Raw genomic sequence first — 24506 nt, 5'->3', positions numbered from 1 at the left:
TTATTTTTAGTATTTTAAAATTTAATTAAAATATTTTAATCTTAATATGATCTAATCTCTCTATATTATTGAAAATAATATCTTATTATCACTAATCGGTTCGATTTGATTTTTTCAATTTTTTCTTATCAAAATCGAATCAAACTGAAATAATTGAAATTTTTAAAATTAAAAACTAAATCGAACCGAAATAAATAAAAAATCAAATTAATTTTTGAATTAATTTAGTTCGATGCTCACTTCTAATTATTACACTTGATTTATTTAGAACCATTATTTATTATGCTAATAAAAAAAATTAAATTAAATAATTAAATATTAAAAAATATTGATGTATTTTTTTATTATTAGTTGTTTAAAATTTTTACATAAGAAAAGCAACCTAATTAATACTCCATTTATTAAAAAAGCATAAGGAAAAAAAATATTTACAAAAAACTTATAAAATGAGTATTAATTAAAAAATCAGAGGAGTAATAATTGAAAAAAGAAATCCACTACCCACTGCATTTCACACCATGCATAGATTAATTCTTATATGCAAACTATAATCAGAGGCCCAAAGCAGTGAATCACTAATTTCCCTTAAAAATTGTATATCTAAACTATTATCTGTGGTTCACATTTACCTATGTATTTATCATTATTAGCTTGTTATTCTACATTAATTTAATTATCTGAAAAAATTATTATTATTTTTTAATTTTAAAAATATATTAAAATATTTTTAATATTTTAAAAAAATTATTTTTATTGTTTAATTTTTATAATTTTAAAATATTTATTAATTAATTTTTTATACTTTTAAAAATTTTACTAATTAATTTCTTTGTATTACGAATATTTTAGATTTTTTTATAATATTTAATAATTAAAATTGATGAAATGATTTCTGACCTCCTGTTATTATTCCTCATATAAATTATCAACCCACATGATCTATTCAACCGAGGTATGCTTGAGGTTACTAAAGAGATTGAACACAAGTTAACAAGACATGCACACACTAACTATGAGTAGCTTCACATTCTGGACCAACTACAATCTTTTACAGAAATCTCTTAGCATTCACAAATGCTCAAAGTTTCAAATCTTGAAAATATTCCTTGTTGGGATCCAATTCAGTCTTTTTGAAAATAACAACAAGATTAGGAACAATAACAGAAAATAATACAACAGAAGAAATGGTAGAAGTCTAACAGAAAGATCTCCAGCTGCCTGCTTGCCATGTTGAACTACTTCCTTTCCTCTTCAAAGACAAAACAAATAGAAACATGTATATTCTTAGTAATCAAATTATAGGATTCAAACAAGTTTACGTATGCAAGGAAACTGTAAGCTTGAAACTCAAGTTGATCTATGCAATCTGAGGCTATAGAAACAGGAGTACGTACCCTTTATAGTTGAAGTTTTGCTCAGGCTCAGCTTGATCAATCTTCTATGAGGACATGGCGGACATGGGCAATTTTACTCCAATCCTCACCTTGTTTATCCTTAAGACTTGCTGACAACATTGGCATTTTTGTTAACTTTAGTTCTCGGAGTAGCTTCATCGACTGCAATCCACAAGGAAGCATCTTCAAATTCGTACAGCGTCTGATCTCCAAGTCTCTAAGATTAGGCATTGCTCCTTCCTCCACATTCCATTCCTCCAGTAGCTCCAGCTCCCAGAATTTTAGGACTTCAAGCTTAGGAAATCCTCCAATGTTGCAAAGCATTTTCTTTCCGATAAAGGATCTTGAGAACAGTCTCAGAATTCTGAGGTTGGGAAGTTTGTCCAGCTTTTGCATTGGATCCTCCACAAGTCCAGATGCTGACAAGGTGAGTTCAATCAGGCTCCCAGGTAACTCGGATACAAGCTGATGATTCATTAGCTTTCCTACCAAATATACATTGGAGAGATCCAAATGGCCTAACAGAGAATGCAAGTGAAGCTCCCATGGCAGATCTGATTCATCAAATGATTTCAACCTCAAGGATTGAAGATGTTTCAGTTTGAGAACCCAATTAGCCACATCAAGAAGTTGTGAAGACATTGCTGCTGTTTGAGATGGCACAGATATCTTGCATTTTAATCCCAATTTCGTAATGTTCAATGAAGTTTCTAAGCCGTTTCTCACTGGACTATCCTCATTTATATATGCGCCCCGGAGTGTTTGAAGGTCTACCAGAGAGCTGTCTTCTTGTGACGCGACAAATGCACTACCGAAACTCTCATCTAGAAACAAATGCCTCAACTTTCGCATCTTCCATAGTGAACTCGGAAGAGTGTTGATGCAAGTCCGCTTCAAATCCAGCGTTTGAAGGCTTAGCAATTTGTTGATGAATGCAGGAAGCATCTCAAGGTATGTTGATCTCAAGCCAAGGTACTTCAACCAAGTGAGTTGGTCTATTGCCTTTGGCAGTTTTGGTTTGTAAACATTTTCAAGATCCAACACCCAAAGGAAACGAAAACAATTGCTTGAGATGCATTTATCAAGAAAGTTCCCTATCTCTTCTCCTGGTTTGTTTCCTTCTCGAGTATCAAACGATAAAAAGGAAACCACATCTCTGTAGCGTGAGTACGAGGAAGCACTGTTGTGACAATGAATATCATCAAAGACGACATCATTATGCTGAAGATGGTCAGCAAGACGGCGTATTACACCAATGTCGGTGTCGGAGATGTCGGAGTGACCTTGAAGAAACTTAGCTTCCTTGGCTTTTTTAAACCAGTGTACTTGCAGAGCTTCTGGCAGGCAACATGTCTTAAATTTTCCATTGAGCTTCTTTTCTGTCGGCTGAACCATAGTATAGTTAATCAACTCCCTCAAGCATGTCTTCGCAACATGTTCAGGGGATTTTGATTTTGCATCATCCTGTTGATATCCCAACCCCTCAGCAACCCACAAGGCAATCAATCTTCTTGCTGGGATCTTATACCCAGCTGGAAACAATCCAAAATAAAAGAGACATTGCCTCAAATACAAAGGCAAATAATTGCTAATCTCTTCCAATACTTCTGACCAGGGTTCTTCATCTTGAGTTAGTTGGTCAAGCACCCTCGTCCACTCCTCTAGAGTTGCATCTCTCTGCGACAAAAGTTCTGCCAGTTTCACAATTATAGTTGGCAAGCCCCCACAACTTTTCATGATGCGTCCCTTCAGATGTTGTATCTCTGGAGGAATGCTGACCTTCAAAGTATGTGCGAACAATGCCCAGCTCTCATCGTGGGTTCGTAGATGCATTCTGTAAGTGAAATTAGTTTCAGTAACTGGTGGAGCTTGCCACAGATGGCAAACTGTGAAAAGTATTCTTGTTCCATTTGATATTTCATTGAAGGCACTTCCCATTCCTCTCAAGAATTCACATGCATTCCTGACTTTACTTGAAGATGAGTCATCAATAACTATCAGAGACTTCTTATCCATGAAGAAAGCGTTAACCATTTGCCTCACCCTGCATATATAGCTTTCCTCTGTGTCTTTTGAATCATGATTTAAGTCAGATCCTTTAATTTGCAAAATTTGTTTCATGATATCTTGTTTGCTTGCACCAGATCTTGAAATCCAGACACGATGAGGGAAATGATCTGCAATAGTTTGACTGTCATATATTAACTTGGCGAGGCTTGCCTTGCCAATGCCTCGGACACCCACAATTGAAATGGTGAGGCAGCGAGGATCCTCTTTCAGAAGCTGTGTAGTAACTGCATCTACATCGTCATTGAAGCTAACTCTGTCAAGTTGGTCAACAGCACAAGGAAGCTCTCTTATCTTTCTGTCTAAGCTTCGAAAAATTTCACTCGGTGGCACTGAATTCGGCACTGGACTTGGAATGGCTTCATATCTTCTACCATAAATATCACGGACCTTATCTTCAATCAATTTCAGCTTCTGGGCAATCTTACGTTTTGAAATGAAATTCTTGGATGACCAAACTAATTTTGTGAAAGTTCCTTTCCTATTCTTCATCTGTTGTTGCTGCGAAATGAAAAGCCCAATAACATTCTCGGCCAAGCGACAGACATCGCCAAGTTCCTCCATCCACGCCATTCCTACTTTGCTTAGCTCTTTTGATTTAGAGTTTTTCAGAAAATCCTGCAAAGACTTGAATTTGTCTCTTAAGTACCTGGCTTGAATTTGCACAGCAGGGCTAAATTCTTTCTGTGTGGCCAAGGCATCAAACAAACTCACAACAGGAGCAACACCTAGTTCATACGGGCCAACAGATTCATGCCAGAGACCACACGACTGAAAAGAACCCTCACAATGCCAGCCACCATATTCTAGAACATCAGTATATATCTTGAAAATCTTGATCAGTTGCTCCAGTTTCATACGAAGTCTATAATGTTGCAGCAAATCAACAAGAGCCAGAAAATGAAAGAAATACACTGGCAGATCAACTGAAGCCAAACCATGCCTAATGAAATCATCTCTTTTCCTTTTCTGGGCTGAACCGATGATTAACTCATCAATTACAACTTCAAGATCCTGAATAATCCCTGTCAATATCTTCTGGTTTATCGCATATTCAGAATCATCAGCATATGTTCTCAAATGGGTTTCGATGCGAAGAATTTGATCTTCTACTCCAAGAAATGAATCTAACTCTTGAATAAGAAGATTGGAAATTTTCCCCAACACAGCCAATACAATTTCTCTCCCCATTTGCCTTTGCTTCTTCTCGCCTAATGCTTATGAACTGCCTGAAACTTCAAACTGAAACTAGATTCTTCAAAAAAAACAAAAGAAGAAAAAAGTAGCTAGAAACTCAAATTTTGAACTAAATAATTTTGACAGAGAATAGAACAAAAATATTTTTCATGAAATAATGATTATAAAATAAAACTTATTTTTAAAATTGTAAAAATAATAATTATAAATAAAATTTTATTGTTAAAGTTATAATTAATACAATAATTAACAAAATTAAATTCAATTATTCTAATTAGTTGAGTCAACAAAGTAAGCATAACCAAAATCAAAACTAAAAACTAAAATATTTTAGAAATCATTAACTAATAATTTAATCAAATTGAATATGTCTTTATTAAAATAATCAAATTTTATAAGTAACATATACTATAATTAATAAAAATGAAGTTGAAATATTTACGTTATTTATATTTTTAGTAAAAAAATTTAAAATAATCAAAATATTACATTGAATTTGGGAAGCTTATACTTCACAAAATATTAAGTATAAAATTTACCAAATTATTATATATTCTGTCTGTTTCATATTTTTATTTATTTTGTTTTTATTATCCTAAAATTATTATTTATTTTCCTCTTTTATACTGTAACAACATATAAATTAATAATTATAATTTTATTTAATTTTATATTATTTTCAATAAATCTTTTAAAATATCTTTTAAAATTACGAAATTAAAATGCGAGAGTTTAAACAGATATATACTAAAAGATCAAAGGTAAAAGTTAATCTAAACGCACCGTATTAGATGATCAAGTTACTATCCTTCATAGCTCCTCTTCTTCATCCTCTCTCTCTCTCTCTTTGCTTCCGTTTGCTTACGATTCATAATTGTAAAACACCATTTCTCAGCCAGACCCTTCCTTCTCTTCCTCTTCTTCTCTTCCTACTTTAAACTTTATATTTCTTTTTTTATTTTTTTATTTGGGTAACAAACAGCCACGTAGATGGCAGCCAATTTTGAAAAAAAATATATATTTTGGTCCAACTTTCTTTTCAACTATCCATTTAGTCTTTCAACACCTATTTTCCATATTAATTCAACTTTAATTTAGACTACCTACTCAAATTTAATGTCTGGTCTCTCAACAAGTGCTGAGGCTGCGGTTACACTTTTTGAGCTCCTTAAGGTTGCCTTCTCTTCAGCATAGAGTTGGTTTAGCAATGAAATCTTCCATTACAATTAGTTTTAAAACTGGATTTTAGAGTTCAATAACGAAACCAACGATATATTTCTTGTAGGGTTTGTGTATCATTTTTTAGATCTTGAATTAAATTTAAAAATCCTAAAAATTGTATTGGAAATGAAAAAGAACCAATGTTACCAAATCGAATATGATAAAGTTGAGATTCTAAAATGATAGGATTATGACACTAGACAAAGTTAAGAGTTCTTGAAGAGTAAATGAATTTGAGTCAATGATGAGGATAGTAAATGGGAAGAGTACAATAAGGTTCTAGAATTGCATATGATTAAATGGATAGTTTTAAAAGACAGAAGATGTATATATATATATATATACTCTTGTTTGTACGTCGTACACTCATATGATTCATTTATGCAGACAATTGACTCATTTAATATTTTCATACCTCCTTTAACACGTATTCTACGTCAGAATTATCACAGCACACACATTCAAAACTTTGTACGAAAAGTAGGACCAGAGATCATATCCATTAGTCTTGACCAGATTAAGAATCCTTTGTGTTTTATACATTATCAGAATCAAACCTACGTAACTATTTTGGCTCTAATTTCAATTATGATTTTAGTTTTAATTATTTCTCAAGAATTGTGTCGAGATTGAATTGAAATTGTACCAAATCATCAATGTTTTTTTAATAATTTTAGTGATATTATAATTTCAATTATATTTTATATATTATATAGTTTTAATACAATCTTATAAATTATATTTTTTTTCACTAAAATTATACAATTCTATTTAAAAAATTTAAAACTTAATTTTATAAAATATTACATAAAATATAATAAAAAATTATTAATAACTAGAGATATAAATAAAATAAATTATTGTCTATACACATTCATTTTGTTTTTATATTTAATATTATTTATCTATTTTTTATAAGTTAAATTATTTATATAATTTAAATATAAATTCTCTCTATTTAATAGTTATTAGTAATATTTTAAATAATTATATATTTTAATTAATTATTAAAAATTTCTAACTATATAATATGGTGTTGTAGTATTTTATTTAATAGATAAAATATATAATATCGTTTAATTAAGGGTGTATTCGGTAATATTGTTTTATTTTTAATTTTTACAAAACTATAAACCTTTTTTTGTTGTTGTTATTTGTTTTTTTAAAACTATTTTTCAAAAATTTTTAATTTTTATATAAAAATAAATAATGGTTTGTTTTTTAAAATATAATATTTAATAATAAAACAAAGATTCTAGTAATTTAATAGATGGTTGAACATAAAAATCAATAATAACTTTTATTATGAGAAGAGAAATTACTATTTGATTCCATATTAGTTAGTTTTTAGTTTTGTAAAATATTTTAAAAAATTTATTGGTTAATTTTTTCGTTAATTTTAACTATTAAATTTATAAAAATAAAAAATAAAATAAAAAAATTAATTAATAAATATTTTTATAAAATTAAAAAATCAACTAATAAATTTTTCTATAATTAAACAGTTAACATCTAAGATTAATTTATGACGGCTAAAGCAGACTGTTTTTGCAGTCAGATGGAGGTTAAGTGCGCTGAAACAATGGCTTTTTGAGAAGCGTTGAGCTGGATTAAAAAGTGTGGATGAGATCGAGTTCTTTTCGAATTGGGTGCTCAGGTTCTTATTGTGTCCATTAACAATACTTCGTTAGATGATCTATCACCTTTTGATCTTTTGATTCAAGATTGCAAATTGCTTTTATCCAGTTATGAAAAAGTAAGATGTGGTTTTATTCATAGGTCTGCGAATGATGTCGCTCGTGTTCTAGCAACATCGACTCATTCTAAATCAGGTGAAGGAGTTTGAGTTCATGTCCCTCCTCCTTATATAGTTTATTTGATCGTTTTGAATTAATAATATTTCTCTCATTTTAAAAAAATAATTAATAAAAAGATTAGTTACTAGATTTTTTAAGATATATTTTAATATATTTTTTAAAATTAATAAATTAATTAATAATTTTTTTCATATCAGATTAAATAAAAAATTTTGATATAATAATAAAATAAAAATATATTTTGATTGAATGAATATACATTAAAAAAAAATTGATGGAGATAAAATCTAATGATAATATGATAAAAAGATATTAAATAAATAAAGGTTTGGTAAAATTTCTAGCAAGAAAAATTAATATTTTAATTTTCAGTTTTAAGTTTTTTAATTTAAAAAATATTTTTTAATAAACAGTAATAATAAAAATGTAACATTAATAGTTGAACAAATTACATATATATTTTTATTAAATAAAAATAAATAAAAAACATAAATTAACGGACCCTAAAGGTGTAATATTATTACTTTTAGATATTAATGTATCTTTTTCATCAAAACTATATAATTAATAATATAATATTTTTACTAAAAATTATATAAAATATATTTTTAATTTTTATTATTGTTTTAATATTAATTATTTATTATTTTAAAATAAATATAAAAATGTTATAATTTTATGTGCAATATGGAAAATTTAGACTGAAATTACGATTAAATTAAAATCAAAATAAGCATTGAAACGGAATGAAAATCGTTTATAACCATACCGGGACAATATTAAAATTCTTTTTCAAGTCTGGTTTCAAAAAATAAAAATTTAATTCTAATTCTAAGCTGAAAACTCATCAGAACCATACCTGAACACTCCTAATTACATTGTATTCATCAGGTACTGAAATTAAAAGATATAAAAAATTGCAAAAAAATATTTAAAAATAGCCAAATAACTCTTAAATGAATATTAATATAGATAAATTATTATTAAATCCCTGAAATAAATTAATTTATCATTATTTTAAAATCATTCAGTTTTTATATTTTGTTAAAGAAATTATTTTAAAATTATTTAACTGAAATATTTTTATATTTTATAAAATTTTACTATTTAATCCTTTCGTCAAAAAAAATTTTAATTATCTTAAATTATTTATATTGTTTAGTATCTATATTTTTAATTATCTGTATTATTTAATCCTTATAATGTTAATATAATTTTAAATAAATTCATGCTACATCAAAGGAAAGTAGGAGCCAAATCAGTCATGAAGACTGCTATCAGGTTGCAGCAATGAAAAGGAAAGTAATTTCTTCTTGATGAATATTTCACCTTCTGAGTCCAAGAACAGAGCCCTTCATCAGAAAAAGAAAGAAAAAGAAATAAACATGGATACTTCAGCAATCAAATACTGGGATTTATAAACTGAAATTGTAATTCAATTTTTTGCCTGAAAATATAACAAAAGCTATAAAAGAAATAATGTGGAAGGTTATGGAAAACAGAGTACATACACTTCTTACATTTGGAGTTTGCCTCAGCACCATCAATCTTCAATGTAAATATGTCTTGCATGGCTAATTTTATTCCAATCCTCTCCCTGATTGTCCCTAATCCTCGCAGATAACTCTGGTTGCCTTGTTAATTTTAATTCTCGGAGAGTCCTAACCAGCTTCAGTCCATCCGGAAGCATCTTTAAATTTCTGCAGGATCTGATCTCCAAGTCTTTCAGGCCGCTCAATGCTCCTTCCTCCACATTCCATTCCTCCAGAGCTTCCAGCTCCCAGAATTTGAGGATTTCAAGCTTGGCGAAACCACCAGATCTGGAAAGCATTTTCTTTCCTGTAAAGGATCTAGACAACAATTTCAGAATTCTGAGGTTTGGAAGCTTGTCCAAGGTTTGCATTGGATCCTTTGCTATTTCAGATGCAGATAAGGTGAGTTCAATCAGGTTCGAAGGAAACTCAGATACTAGATGCTGGTTTTTCAGCCTTCCGACCAAATATAGGCTGCAGAGATCCTTGTGGTCTAATAGTGACTCCAAGTACAGATCCCAAGGCAGACCTGATTCATCAAATGATTTCAATCTCAAATATTGAAGATGTTTCATCTTCGTTACCCAGTTCGCCACTGCTACCAGCTGTGAGGACATTGCCTCATTTTGAGATGAAAATGATGACTTGCACTTTAGTCCCAACTTTGTAAGCTTTGACAATCTACCCAGGCCATTTCTTACCGGACTAGTCTCATCTACTAATGCACCCGAAAGAGTTTGAAGGTCCACCAGAGAGCTGTCCTCTTGTTGAGGGACAAACATGATGCAAAAACTCTCATCTAGAAACAGCTGTCTTAGGCTCTGCATCTTCCAGATTGAATTTGGGACAGTATTAATGCATTTACGCTTCAAATCTAGTGATTGAAGGTTTAATAGTTTGTCAATGAACACAGGAAGTGTCTCCATGTAAGTTGACCTCAAACCAAGGTATCTCAATCGAGTGAGCTGACCTACAGCCTTGGGCAATTTTGGCTTGTATACATTTTCAAGATCTAGCACCCACAGGAAATAAAAGGAACCACTAGAGATGCATCGTTCAAGAAAGTTCTCTACGTCCTCCCCAGCCCTGCTTCCTTCTTGAGTATCAAAGGACAAAAAAGAAACAACATTATGATAAGAAGAGTATACAGAAGAACTAATACGGTTACCATGGATATGGTCAAAGCTAGCATCCTTATGGTCAAGATGGTCAGCTAATCGGCGTATTAGGCTCGTGTTGTTCATAGACAAATTGATGCCCATGTTATCCTGAAGAAAGTTTGCTTCCCTAGCTTTTGGGAGCCAGTGAACTCGCAGTGCATCAGGCAAGCGACATCTGCTAATTTTTCCATTCATCTTCTTCTTTGTCACTTGGATCATGTTCTGGTTTACTAGCTCTATCAAGCATTTCTCTGAAACACATTCTGGAGGTTCCTGATCTCCCTTCTGACGTCCTAAGCCCTCTGCAACCCACAAGCCAATTAATCTTCTTGCAGGGACCTCAAAGTCTTCAGGAAACAGCACAAAATAGAAGAGACATCGCCTCAAATAGAGGGGCAAATGCCTATTGATTCCATACAAGATCTCATACCAAGGTCCTTCATTTTGATTGAGCTGCTCTAGTACCCTTGACCACTCCTCAGTAGTTGCAGCTTTATTTGATAGTAGACCCGCAAGTTCTTTGATCATCAGCGGCAGACCTCCACATCTCCTTAGAATCTCTCTTCTCAGTTTTAGAAGCTCCAAGGGTATGTCCTTATTCAGGGAATGAGTGAACAGTGCCCAGCTCTCATCATCGCTTCTTAGTTGCAGCCTATAAGTGAAGTTTCTGTCACTTAATTGTGGAGTTAATCCTACTTTGCGAGCAGTGAAAAGTATTCTGGTACCATTTGATAGATCACCTACTGCAACCCCAAGTTCATTCCACAAACTTTCTCTGCATTCATCATCAATCACAATAAGATACTTCTTAGACTTCAAGGAAGCATTGAGTATCTGTCGGGACCTATATAAGAAATCATTCCTATCCATGCTCGTAGAAGTCCTTTTTTTGTACTTCACAGCCATCATCTCGTACTCCTCCCTAGCAATTTGTTCCAGGAGACTGTCCATACTTGCTGAAGGAACCCAAACTCTATATGGGAAATGGTTTATGATGGCATGATTCTCAAAGATTAACTTTGCCAAGCTTGTCTTACCAATGCCTCTCATGCCCACAATTGAAATGGTCAGGCAATTTGGATCATCTCTTAGCAACATTTCCATAATATCATCTATATCATCATCAAAGATAGGAATATCAGGTTGTTCATCAACATTAAAAGAATTATATGGTGTTGGCCTTACAATATCAATAGGAACACGCATTGGCCTTACAATATCAATAGGAACACGCATTGGCCGTCGTTGAATGGCACTAAGCTTTCTTACAGAGATGTCTTGAATCTTGGCTTTTATCTTGTGCATCTCCTTCCCAAGCTTTCTTTCAGACAAGAATTTGCGGAGAGCCAGAGCTAGATTCTTGAAAGGCCCTGTCCAAGTCCTCCTCAGTTTCTCTCTCTCATACAAGAATAACCCAATAGCATCCTCTGCTAAGCGCAATGCATCATAGACTTCCTCCATCCAAGCCTCCCCTCCTTCAGTTAACCCGTTAACTTCTATAGCTTTAAGAAAACCATGCAAAGAGATAAATTCATCTCTTAACCATCTGGCTTGCTTTTTCACTGCAGGAGTAACATCTCCATCACTGATTATGGCTGTGACTCTCCTAATCACAGGAGAAATGACCGTCTCCCCCACATCAAGGTCCTTTTTGGACAAACGCCACCATGCAAACCGAGAAAAATATAACTTACGTAATTCAAAGAGGTCAACCTTGATATGCTCTAATTTCCTGCAAAGTTTATATTTCTCGATCAAATCAGTGAAAGCTAGAACACACCGCATAAGAATTCCAGCCCCTATTTTTTGTGATGCTTTTATCACTAAAACATCAACAACTTCTTCAATGTCATATGCAATCTCCTTTAAACTCTTCGACCAATTAAGATGTCCTAAATGAACAATTTCTCTCAGTTTGCTATCGATGCATTCAAGCTGATCTTCTAATCCAAGCAAGGAAACTGAGTCATGAAGCATCAGATTGGACAACTTCCATGACGTCACCAAAGCAATTTCTCTCTCCTCCTCCACCTCCACCATGGATCCTATTCTTGGACTCTGCCTCTTGCTAAATCTTTCCATTGTACAACTGATGGAGCAGAAATCTGGGAACAAGAAATTTCTTGGCCTTCTAACTCTTGTAGCTAAAAACAATAGGCCATGAGTTTTCTTAAACTTCACATTGATTTATCAAACACTTCAAAGCATCAATGAAATCTGTTTTCAACAAAAAATTATGTCACACTAATCACAAAGTCAATCCAAGTTATTTCTTAGAAGCTGCTCACAGCCATAATCCATTTTCATTAGATAATAATGTAGTAGCTAGATAATTATTTTCTAGAGTTAAGGTTCCTAGAACAAGTAACCAACACAAATTGAGGCATTTGTCCATAATTTCTTCCATTGAACAATACAGTAATAATTGTTGAATTCAACAGCTGAGTATATTCAAATCTATACTCAACTACTACAAGATCAAATTATTAGAAAACACGGTCAAATTATAATTAAGAACTAAATTATATACAAATATTTCAGTTGGATAATTATTACCCAAGAAATCTACACCCTTACTGGTCACCATAGAGGAGATGAAAGCTGGTTCTCAACTGAACTCAATCAATACGAAACTTACAAAATTTGAAGTATTAATGAGGATTAAATAGTAATTTCCTAAGCCATTTTAATTAGTTGTAAAAAATAATGACTACATACTTAATTTTGTCAAAATAGCTTCCTCACCTTTTTGGAAACAAACTATACCTGTACGATTAGCGATAAAAAATGGAGAAGAAGGCTCATTTTGTACTCAATTTGAAAATAGGAGCAATAAAGAAAAGGGAAAATGGAAAATTTTGTACCTCATACTGTGGAAACGAAAACTCAGAAACTTGATCAGTGCTACGCTTCATTTCCGGTGAACAACCGCCGCAAAGAGGCATCTCCGCCTCTCCTCCCACTGCCCTGCTCCTCTATCTATTCTCCGCTCTCTGGTCTCATAGAGGAATAAGCCAAACATTTTGTTTATTTTATTTTTATGCATTCATACAATTTAACTTCCATACCAGTATAAATTAAAAAAAATATATTATAAATATTCCATAAAAAATAACTTAGAAATAAATTAGCGAGATTACTATTATATTTTTAAATTTTTTAGAAATTTATTAATTCTATCTCTATTTGAATTTATTTCATGTAAATATTATTATATTTTATAAAATTGAATTTTTAAGTTATTCTGTTAAAGATTATTAATTAATTTTTTTTTAATTTTAAATTAAATATGATAAATATTTAAAAGGGAAAATTACTTTTTAGTCCCTGAGATTTAACGTAATTAACACTTCTATCCCTCTATTTTGGCGACCCAACACTTAAGTCCCTCACTTTTTCTTCTGTCCAAATTTGTAGTCCTTCCGTCCATTTAAACCATTTGGTCAAAGAGTCAAAAGTGAAAGATGATAATTTTTTCCAAAAATACCCTTCTCTTTTCTCCAGTTGCAGCAGCAGCAGAAGAAGAAGAAGAAGAAGAAGAAGAAGAAGAAGAAGAAGAAGAAGAAGAAGAAGAAGAAGAAGAAAGGATAGGAAGAAGAAGAAGAAGAAAAAGAAAGGGTAGGAAGAAGAAGAAGAAGTAGAAAGGATAGGAAGAAGAAGAAGAAGAAAAAGAAAGGGTAGGAAGAAGAAGAAGAAGAAGAAGAAGAAGAAAGAAGAAGAAGAAGAAGAAGAAGAAGGAAGAAGAAGAAGAAGAAGAAGAAGAAGAAGAAGCTGCAGAAAGAGTAGGAAGAAGAAGAAGAAGAAGAAAAAGAAGAGGAAGAAAGAAGAAGAAGAAAGAAGAAGAAGAAGAAGAAGTTGCAGAAAGGGTAGGGAGAAGAAGAAGAAGAAGAAGAAGAAGAAGAAGAGGGTTAATTTTGTCAATTCACGTGTTTCAAACGGCTATTTTGGACGGAAGGACTACGAATTTGGACAGAAAAGAAAATGAGGGACTTAAGTGTTGGGTCGTCAAAATAGAGGGACAAAAGTGTTAATTACGTTAAACCTCAGGGACTAAAAAGTAATTTTCCCTATTTAAAATAATAAGAACTAAATAATATATATAATTAAAATTATAAAAATAAAACAGTATAAATATTCAAGGGCCACTAATGATTTAAAATAAATAAAGAGTTGAATTTTATAAAAAAATAAACTATGTTATTTTAATAATTTTAAAATCAAGATAAATTAGTAAATTTTTTATAAATTTAGAGACATTAATAATTTAACTTAAATTATACTTTTTAATATTATTTTAAAAAATTTAGTTATTTATGCTACATATAAGGAGAGGGAAACACTCTGAATTTATTTAAATATTTTTATAGATTTATTGATAAAATTATTTTAATTTTATTAATAAATTTAAAATGATATTTGAAAAAGATTACTTTAATTAAAAAAATAGGATGATTTTAGTATTATTTAAATACTTAAAAATTAAATAAAATATTTAAAATAATTATTATATCTGATGTAACACAATAGTTGCCCAAAATAAATTATGAATTATAACCATAAGTTAGAGTTATGTAGCGAGTGTTTAGTAGGTAGTTTTACATATGGAAAGAAAGACTCAAAAACCGTAGTATCCGGATTTTTATCAAGACTCACCCTCTCCTAAATAAGTTGAGTTTTCATATAAAGTTATTGTTAGTATGCAGGCCCCGTTACGCCTGTAATCACACGATCTCTGATTAATTAGCCCGATGGATCTCTTATCAATTAGCTTGTACCAGTTGAATTTCCAATAAATATTATAATTAACTCCATCTTGTTACAGTATACAAATTAATGATCGCAGAAATCAAGGTATACATTTCTTATATAACTACTCTTGAGTTCTAAGTAGTTTCTTACATTCGCTTTTCTTTCTTACAAATTAGCCAATCGTAGCATAGTTTCATTTTGGCAACATCATTTAGTTCCGTAGTCAGAAATTTCATTGAATTCTCTCTGTTCATTTAAATTAAAACTAGTCTCTTAACCTCTTTCTTTTAAAAAGAAATATTTTTCTTCTCACTCTCGAAATGACCGACAGTTCACGAGCTACTATTAAGGTTACTACTAATGAGGGCACTATCATTTCTTCAGCTCCTAGTAGTGGACAAATCACATCCTCTATATTCAACAAAGCAGATCACCATAATCTAAACAATGAACAAATACTCTAATACATCAAAAGGTTGTAGGCTACTCTCAAGCAATGCAAAGCTCGGGAGGAAGTATCATTCATGCCTCCTAGGGGAAGGGAGGATGCTTCCATTAATACACCAAGGACTCGGATAGAAGTGATCCAAGCGCAGTCCAAAGGGAAGGCCAAACTGGAGGATGAAGAGTCATCGGATGAGGCTCCGAAGAACGTCAATTGGAAGCTGGTTCGAGCCGTGCAAAGATACTAGAAGGAGCAGGAGGAGGACTATGGCTTGGACGATGCCTCACCTCTGTCAGAAGATATCTTAGCAGAAATTTTTTCAATCAAGTTCAAGTTGTCAAGTCTGAACAAATATGATGGAACAGTAGATCCCAAAAGTCATCTGGCGATCTTTAGGATGATCATGCAACTTTAGAATATCAACGACTATGTGTTGTGCCGAGTGTTTCCATCAATACTCACAGGTTTGGCTCAGAAATGATACAAATATCTTAGTCCAGGTTTAATTCAGAACTTCACACAATTCACTATGTTATTTAAATTTAAGTGTATTACTTATATACCTTCTAAAAAACTCTCCTCTGACATGTAAAAGATCCGCTAAGGAGAGGGTGAGTCTTTAAAGAGTTTTATCTCATGGTTTAATGCAGAAAGCAATATAGATGAAGAAATTATGAGATATCATGTGAAGCATTAAAGAAAGAAATACGTGACGTCAAGTTTATGGATTTCCTAATTAAGAATCCAGTTGCTACGTGTCAACAGCTAGTAGACAAATTCTAGAAGTACATTAGGCTGCATGACGAAGTCCAAGCTTTGAGAGAGGATAAAAGAATGAGTCAAAAGCAAAACCAAAAAATAAATGTGAGTTTCTGCCGAAAACGCCATAAGATGGGTAATCGCTAGGCGAGTTTCTATTGAAAACGCCTTCTCCTGAATAGGTCGAATCTTTACATAAAGTTATTGTTAGCAGGCAGATCCACGTTATGCCTGTAATTACGAGATCCCCGATCAATTAGTCGAAGGGATCTCTTATTAATTAGCTGGTACCAGCCGAATTTTCAAACAATGCTATAATTAACTCTATTTTCTTACAGTATACAAACTAACGATCGTTGACATAAGATGTGCATTTTTTACATAATTACTTTTAAATTCTAAGCAATTTTTTATATTCGCCTTTATTTCCAATTTACTGATTTGAGCATTAGAATGGCTATCATAGGCGCTAACCACCTCACTTTCTTTTTCTTCTACATTAGCCTATCACAACACAATTTTGTTTCGACAATATCAATATCATATGACTTAAATATTTTTATACTTTTATTGATGAGATTATTTTAATAGATAATTTTAGTTAAAATTAAAAAATAATCTTATTAGGTAGATAATTCAAAATTTTTATGTAAAATTTTAAATTCTTAATCCTTTTCCGTTTAAATTCTTATAATGATTTTTAATATAATTCAAAATATTTCAAAAAAAAAATTCTGACTCACAAAAATTATAACGATTTCATAAAAAAGAAAAAAAAATTCAAGTTTTATAAAATTATTAAAATTTTTATAATAATACTATTAAAAGGTAACATATTTTAATATTGATAAATCTGTTCCTCTTCCTGGTCCATGATAGATCTGGCTTTCTTCTGGGTCCCTTCTTGCTGGGCTCTTTGATGGGTCTCTCCATGCTCTACCTGGTGAAAGGACCTGTAAAATAAGAAAGAATAGTCAAGGGCCTACCGGGAGTGCCCCGGTGGAGGCCCTCCGACGCTCAAGTCAGATTTTATGGCTCAAAGTAGTATATTTAGGCAAGGGTTGCAGAAAGAATAAAAATGGTGTCCAGGAAGGAGAAGGAAGAAGAAGAGAGAGTCCCTTCTGCGTGGCCTCTACCGTGATATATATCTGTCTCTCTGCCACAATGCAAGCTGTCTTCTGTCGCCTAGCTCCATATATACGGATGTGTCAGGCGCCTGCTCCATGTGTAATACCCGGCTAGACTCCGGTATCGGAATCCCTACCGTCCGGTGGGACCTCGGATGTCGGAAACCTCTAGAAGGGTAAAACTATGATTTTATGAAATGTTTTCATGTATTTCATGTTTTTAAGTAAGAAATTAAATGAGTTTTTACATGAAAAGTCTTTGGAGAAAACCCAGGTTCGGCCGCCGAAAGTCAAGTTCGGCCGCCGAACATGCATGCATTTTGGAGGCACGTTAGGCCCCCGAAAGCATGAGTGAGGGAAGTCCAGGTTCGGCCGCCGAACCTCATGTTCGGCCGCCGAACATGGCATGCATACGGAGGCACATTCGGCCCCCGAACGTGGTCTGGCCAGCCACTATAAAAGGGTCCCTTAGCCAAAAATGGGCGAGCTTTTTCCCATTTTCGACCAAGGTGAGCTCTCCGCCGTCCCTCACCCATTTTTGATGTTCTTCCTCTAAATCTTTCAAGATGTTCACTTGTTTTCACTTGGTTTGGAAGATTTAAGCTTTTGAAACAAGTTTTGGAGCTTTGGGAACCCAGGAGCTCATTTTCGTGGATCTCCAAGTTTAGGTCGTCTCCCTCTCGATCTTCAAGAGGTAAGGGCCGATCTTAAGCTCCTTATGTGTTTTAAATAAGTTTTATGCAAGATCTATGGGTAGAAATGCATGTAGGGTATATGTTGAGTTTATGGGTCTATATTGATGTTTTGAACAATGTGGCTTGCTTGAGTATGTTTGAAGTGTTGTAGTTGGGGTATTTGATGTTTTGAGACCCCTAGGAACTTGTATGCATGTTTTAGTTGAGCTATATGCATGATTTAAGGTTTGGAGGCGAAATGTGCAAAGGGAGCCAAGTTTCTGCCCTTGGCAGGAACCAGGTTCGGCAGCCGAAGGCACTTTCGGCCGCCGAACATGGCTGGGAAGGCAGCCTTTCGGCTGCCGAAGCTTGCCCCCGAAAGGGAGACTTTCGTCTCTGTCGGGCAGTTTCGGCCGCCGAAAGTGCTGCCGAACATGCATGAGTTTCGTCTCTGTCTAGGAGTTTCGGCCGCCGAAGGTGCCGCCGAACCTGCCTGACTTTCGGCTCTGGAGGGACTTTCGGCCGCCGAACCTGCCGCCGAAAGTGCCCTGTTCAGCCATTTCTTGCATGTTTTTATGTGATGCTTTCAGGATGTTTTAGGGGTTTTTTGGGGAGTAGTTTATAGTTATGTTCAAGTATGTTTGGTCCCTCATTTGAGTCCACCTGTGTAGGTTCGGACCCGAGGAACCGCGGACCCCAGCAGTGAGTTCAGCTGCTTCGGTGTTGTCAGAGTCAGCCAGAGGTGAGTGGAACTAAAACTTAATCTTTTAAAATTAAATGCTTTATCATGTTTCATGCATCATGATTATGCAATAGGATGATTGCATTAGTTTTCACGAATATGCCGCATTGCATAAATTATTGTTGTTGTGGGTGAATGTCGGATGACCCAGTTAGTCCAAGACAGGAAGACCAGGCCCCATGCTACAGGCCTGGCACAGAGTAAGCAAGTCCAGGCCCCAGTCTACAGGCCTGGCACAGAGTAAGGAAAGACCAGGATTCCATCCTATGGTCTAGCACGGTTATGGGACTTGAAGACCAGGAGCCAGAGGAGGCCCTGGGAATATGGTAAGTAATGTATGTTCTGACAGGAAAGACCAGGACCCCATTCTACAGGCCTGGCACAGAGTTAACTTGGACTAATTGGTGACGAGTTCACCCAACCTTTATGTGAACTGTTTGTGTTATGATGCATTTCATAGAGCATAGTGTTAACGTGTTTTAATAGCTCTACTCACTGGGCTTTTAGCTCACCCCTCTCCTTTACCCCCAGGCTTGCAGGTACAGTATAGTGCAGGAGTCCGGATAGAGTAAAGAAGTCATGCTTATGTAATAGCTAGCAATGGACATGATCAAATTGTAATGTAAAGTATTAATCAGTATAGTTATGAGATGATGTTTATGGATGTTAGAGGTGTGCTTGACCATAGATTGTTGTATCCCTTTTAAACATGATCTTAGAGATTTATATGATGTTTATGTATACCAACTCAACAGATGTTATGTTGCCCATTGGGGGCACAGATGAGATCCCACAGAGGGATCAATGTTATGTTAATGTTATGCACAGGTTGAGTTTGGTTGATGCTTATGGAAAGAAAAGTTTTAATTTTTATGCATGTGGTTGATCATGTATGGGATTATACAGGTTTACAGGTTATATGTCAGGCTTGCTACGGGTCCCGGCGGCCTTAAGTCGACCCGGATCCTAGCGCCGGTAGCGGTCCGGATTTCCGGGGCGTTACAGAATGGTATCAGAGCCCTAGGTTCATATGGTCGGACCTAGAGTGTCGGGCTCATAGATGTTATAGAAGGTCAAGCACAATAGGAAAAGATCATGTCCACTAGGATAGGATGTGGAGTCCTGTCTTGCATGATGATGTGAAATGCCATGATAATATGCATGTGCATTAATGATATGCTATGATATGTGATGTATGTGATGAGGGTTCATGTGTGCCCACATGAACCATATGATGCTAATGCTTGCTTGATGTGTACTGTTTTTCAGAAAACAGGATGAGAGGAACTCGTCGATCAGCAAGATTGACTGGAGTACCACCTGAGGATGAGGGCATGAGCGCCCGTCCTCCTACATTGCCTAGGGCAATGTCAAGCAGGTCCAACAGGGACAGAGTAGCAAGAGACCCTAGAAGGTCTCTGGATCTGGGTAGAAGCAGATCAGTCAGAGGAACAGTTCAGGGAGGAGCGTCTGAGGATATGGGGGATGATATGGACGTGGAACAGAGGAGGGATGGCAGTTTGGGAGTCAGTATGTCAGAAGAAGGAATGGGAGAATCCCAAGGAGGCACTCAGGCCTCGGGATTTGTACAGCCACCTCACTACCCACATTTCTCACAACATCCCGGGTATTCGATGGGAGGTACATCGGATTACCCTAGTTTCACCCCTTATCCCACACAGATGCCATACCCACCATACTACCCACCATACTCTCAGTACCCAATGTATCCACCTCCACCCTACCATCCAAATCCAGCAAACCCTACCTCCGAAAATGTTGCACCACCTCCACCACCTGCGGAACCAGCAGCCCCAGTTGCTCAACCACCTAGACCTAGCTCAGCCAGTGGGAGCAAGGTTAAGATGACAGACTATATGAAGCTGGGTGCTCCCCAGTTTGAGACCGGTGGTGATCCGTTCGTGTACTTGGAGCGGGTCAAGGCAATTACAGATGAGATAGGGGCGGATGACAGTAGAGCCATTCAGATGGCCGGGTTCACGCTTAAGTGCAAAAAGGCACGGGAGTGGTTCAAAAATTATGTGAACCCGAGAGTGGACAACATGACTTGGGAAGAGTTTGCAAATGAGTTTGCAGGATGGGCTTTCCCTGATAGTTCAAGGGAATTGAAGATGATAGAATTCGAGCAGTTGAGGCAAACTGATGACATGAGTGTAGACGAATATACCGACAGGTTTATGGAGTTGCTGCCATTTGCAGGGCAAGACCTTAGCACAGACCAGAAGAAGTCGAGGAGGTATATCATGAAGCTCCATCCCAGGTATTCCTCCTTGGTACAGTCAGCAGATAGAGAGAGTTTTCACGCCATAGTAGACATGGCTAGGAGAATGGAGGCTAGTGCCATTATTCAGGGGACAGTTAAACAGACAGTGGCACAAGCTTCTGGTTCTAAAACTCCGGGTGGGGGAAAGTTAGATCCCTCTACCCTTAGTGCAGCAGCTTCAGGCAGTAAGAGATGGAGTAAACCCAAGGGCAAGAAGAATAAGTTCTGGAACAAGGTTAAGTCCAGTCTGGGATTTGGAAGTGGCTCAAGCTCTGGTGCGGATAATGCAGTTTGTACAAGGTGTGATAGACCACACAAGGGAGTATGTCGGTTTGGGACGAACGCCTGCTTCAGATGTGGTCAGGAGGGGCATATAGCTCGAGACTGTCCAAGAGTGGCCCCAATGGCTCAGTCCCAGCAGACAGCTTCAGGCAGTGTAGCGCAGCCAGCAGCTCCAGCCATGACTCAGGCCAGTGGCAGAGGTAGAGGGAGAGGAGCAGCCTCTTCTTCAGCGGGTTTCAGAGGAGAAGGTCCGTCAGCCCCAGCACGGATCTTCACAATGACACAGCAGGAGGCAGACGCATCCAACACCGTGGTGGCAGGTAATCTCGTCATTGGATGTTCGGATGTATATGCATTGATGGACCCTGGTGCATCTCATTCTTTTATTGCTCCGAGGGCCGTAGAGAGGTTGGGATTGATGATCTCTGAGTTAGAGTGTCCTCTCTAGGTCAGTGGACCCAAGTATGATCCATCAGTGGCAGAGTCAGTCTGTCAGTGTAGTCCAGTTTTTGTTGAGGGGAGATGCATGTCCGCCGACCTAGTGGTTCTAGATTTGACAGATTTTGACGTCATTCTAGGGATGGACTGGTTATCTACCCATGGTGCTACCTTGGACTGCAGGGACAAGGTAGTCAGGTTCAGAGGTCAGGATGGATCAGAGGTCGTCTTCAGAGGAGACAGGAGGGGTACACCTAGAGGTATGATCTCAGCTCTTCAGGCTCGTAGGTTGCTTAGGAAGGGATGTCAGGGGTATTTGGCTCATGTGAGAGAGCTTAATAGTCAGGTCAGAGAGCCCGCCTCGGTGCCAGTGGTTAGAGAGTTCTTAGATGTGTTCCCAGACGAGCTGCCAGGTTTACCACCTGCTAGGGAGATAGAGTTCGAGATAGAACTGATGCCTGGAACCCGACCGATCTCTATCCCTCCCTACAGGATGGCGCCAGCAGAATTGAAAGAGTTGAAGGAGCAGTTACAGGAGCTGGTAGACAAGGGCTTCATCCGACCGAGTACCTCACCCTGGGGTGCTCCAGTTTTGTTTGTGAGAAAGAAGGATGGATCCCTTAGACTTTGTATCGACTACAGGCAGTTGAACAAAGTCACTACCAAGAATAAGTACCCATTGCCAAGGATCGACGATCTATTCGACCAGCTAGCAGGAGCGGGTTGTTTCTCCAAAATAGATCTAAGATCGGGGTACCATCAGTTGAGGATCAGGGAAGAGGACGTACCAAAGACAGCTTTCAGGACCAGATATGGGCATTTTGAGTTCCTTGTGATGCCGTTCGGGTTAACTAACGCCCCTGCAGCATTCATGGATCTCATGAATAGAGTGTTTAGCCAGTACCTGGATCACTTTGTTATTGTCTTCATAGATGATATCTTAGTGTATTCCAGGAATGCAGAGGAGAATGCCCATCATCTGCGGTTGGTTTTGCAGACCTTGAGGGAGCATGGCTTGTATGCCAAGTTCTCAAAGTGTGAGTTCTGGCTGAGGAGCATTTCATTCTTGGGGCATGTAGTGTCAGAGAATGGAATAGAGGTAGACCCCAAGAAGACGGAGACTGTGGCTAACTGGCCTCGACCCACTTCAGTGACAGAGATCAGGAGTTTCTTGGGTTTGGCAGGTTACTACAGGAGGTTCGTTCAGGACTTCTCAAAGATAGCAGCTCCTCTGACCAGACTATCCAGGAAGAATCAGAAATTTGTGTGGACCGACCAGTGCGAGGAGAGTTTTGAAGAGCTTAAGAAGAGGTTGACTTCAGCACCAGTTTTAGCTCTGCCATCTAGTGATGCAGACTTTACAGTCTTTTGTGATGCGTCCCGTGTGGGACTGGGTTGTGTGCTTATGCAGAATGAGAGGGTGATTGCTTATGCTTCTAGGCAGCTAAAGAAGCATGAGTTGAATTACCCCACACATGACCTTGAGATGGCAGCAGTAATCTTTGCACTCAAGATGTGGAGGCATTACCTCTATGGGGTAAGATGTGAGATCTTCACAGATCATAAAAGCTTGCAGTACATCTTGAGTCAGAGGGATTTGAATTTGAGACAGAGGAGATGGGTAGAGTTGCTGAGTGACTATGATTGCAAGATTCAGTATCATCCGGGTAAGGCGAATGTTGTGGCTGACGCCCTAAGCCGGAAGTCACTAAGCAGTCTATCCCACATCACGGTAGAGAGAAGACCAGTGGTGAAGGAGTTTTACAAGCTCATTGAGGAAGGTCTACAGTTGGAGTTGTCTGGTACAGGTGCCTTGGTCGCTCAGATGAAAGTGACACCCGTGTTTCTGGAGCAGGTGGCTTAGAAACAGCATGAGGACCCAGAGTTAGTAAAGATTGCCAGGACTGTTCAGTCGGGCAAAGACAGCGAGTTCAGATTTGACAACAAGGGGATCCTCCGCTATGGGAGTCGATTGTGTGTACCAGATGACATAGGGCTAAAAGGAGACATTATGAGAGAGGCTCATAATGCAAGATACAGCATTCACCCCGGAGCCACCAAAATGTATCAGGATCTGAAGAAAGTGTATTGGTGGCCAGCTATGAAGAGAGAAGTGGCACAGTTTGTGTCAGCCTGCGAAGTTTGTCAGAGGGTGAAGCTGGAGCGTCAGAGGGTGAAGCTGGAGCATCAGAAGCCGGCTGGAATGCTTAACCCGCTACCTATTCCAGAGTGGAAATGGGAGAATATAGCTATGGATTTTGTAGTGGGGTTACCGGCGGCGTCCAACAGAGTGGACTCCATATGGGTGATTGTGGACAGACTCACCAAATCTGCTCACTTCATCCCTGTCAGGAGTGGCTATTCTGTGGACAAGTTGGCGCAGGTGTACGTTGATGAGATAGTCAGATTGCATGGGGTTCCTGTTTCTATCGTGTCAGATAGAGGGCCCCAGTTCACCTCCAGATTTTGGCGGAGTCTGCAGAATGCCATGGGTACTAGGTTGGATTTTAGCACTGCCTTCCATCCACAGACAGACGGACAGTCAGAGAGGACCATCCAGACCATAGAAGATATGCTGAGAATGTGTGTGCTGGACTTTGGCGGTTCTTGGAGGCAGC

General features: G+C 36.6%; 2 protein-coding genes across 7 annotated transcripts; both read right to left on the bottom strand.

The window, feature by feature from the left end:
• Positions 1 to 998: 998 nt before the first annotated feature.
• On the bottom strand, positions 999 to 5598 carry LOC110613668 (putative disease resistance protein At1g59780). Of its 4 annotated transcripts, none has more exons than XM_043955684.1 (3): positions 5442 to 5598; positions 1395 to 4703; positions 999 to 1249 (listed from the first exon to the last, which is right to left on the bottom strand). In XM_043955684.1, the coding sequence occupies exon 2, from the start codon at positions 4650 to 4652 to the stop codon at positions 1431 to 1433; it is 3222 nt and encodes a 1073-aa protein (XP_043811619.1). In that variant the 5' UTR covers positions 4653 to 4703; positions 5442 to 5598; the 3' UTR covers positions 999 to 1249; positions 1395 to 1430. The 4 variants fall into 4 exon arrangements, with proteins under 4 accessions (XP_043811619.1, XP_043811620.1, XP_043811622.1 ...); XM_043955685.1 differs by having other exon boundaries at positions 1395 to 4690; positions 5442 to 5580; XM_043955687.1 differs by having other exon boundaries at positions 1395 to 4696; positions 5442 to 5572.
• A 3287-nt stretch (positions 5599 to 8885) lies between these two features.
• LOC110613199 (probable disease resistance protein At1g58602) lies at positions 8886 to 13413 on the bottom strand. Of its 3 annotated transcripts, none has more exons than XM_021754217.2 (3): positions 13253 to 13413; positions 9208 to 12605; positions 8886 to 9048 (listed from the first exon to the last, which is right to left on the bottom strand). In XM_021754217.2, the coding sequence occupies exon 2, from the start codon at positions 12468 to 12470 to the stop codon at positions 9240 to 9242; it is 3231 nt and encodes a 1076-aa protein (XP_021609909.1). In that variant the 5' UTR covers positions 12471 to 12605; positions 13253 to 13413; the 3' UTR covers positions 8886 to 9048; positions 9208 to 9239. The 3 variants fall into 3 exon arrangements, with proteins under 3 accessions (XP_021609909.1, XP_043811618.1, XP_021609907.1); XM_043955683.1 differs by having other exon boundaries at positions 9217 to 12605; XM_021754215.2 differs by lacking the exon at positions 8886 to 9048 and having other exon boundaries at positions 9090 to 12532.
• Between the last annotated feature and the right edge of the window lie 11093 nt (positions 13414 to 24506).

This window comes from Manihot esculenta, chromosome 4 (genome assembly GCF_001659605.2).
Source record: "Manihot esculenta cultivar AM560-2 chromosome 4, M.esculenta_v8, whole genome shotgun sequence".
Classification (NCBI taxonomy): domain Eukaryota; kingdom Viridiplantae; phylum Streptophyta; class Magnoliopsida; order Malpighiales; family Euphorbiaceae; genus Manihot; species Manihot esculenta.
Note: the sequence above shows the minus strand (reverse complement) of the source record. Positions and strands in the feature narration are given on the sequence as shown.

Coding starts and splice junctions, on each gene's coding strand:
- LOC110613668 (XM_043955684.1), bottom strand. CDS start 4,652: ATGGGGAGAGAAATTGTATTGGCTGTGTTGGGGAAAATTTCCAATCTT.
- LOC110613199 (XM_021754217.2), bottom strand. CDS start 12,470: ATGGAAAGATTTAGCAAGAGGCAGAGTCCAAGAATAGGATCCATGGTG.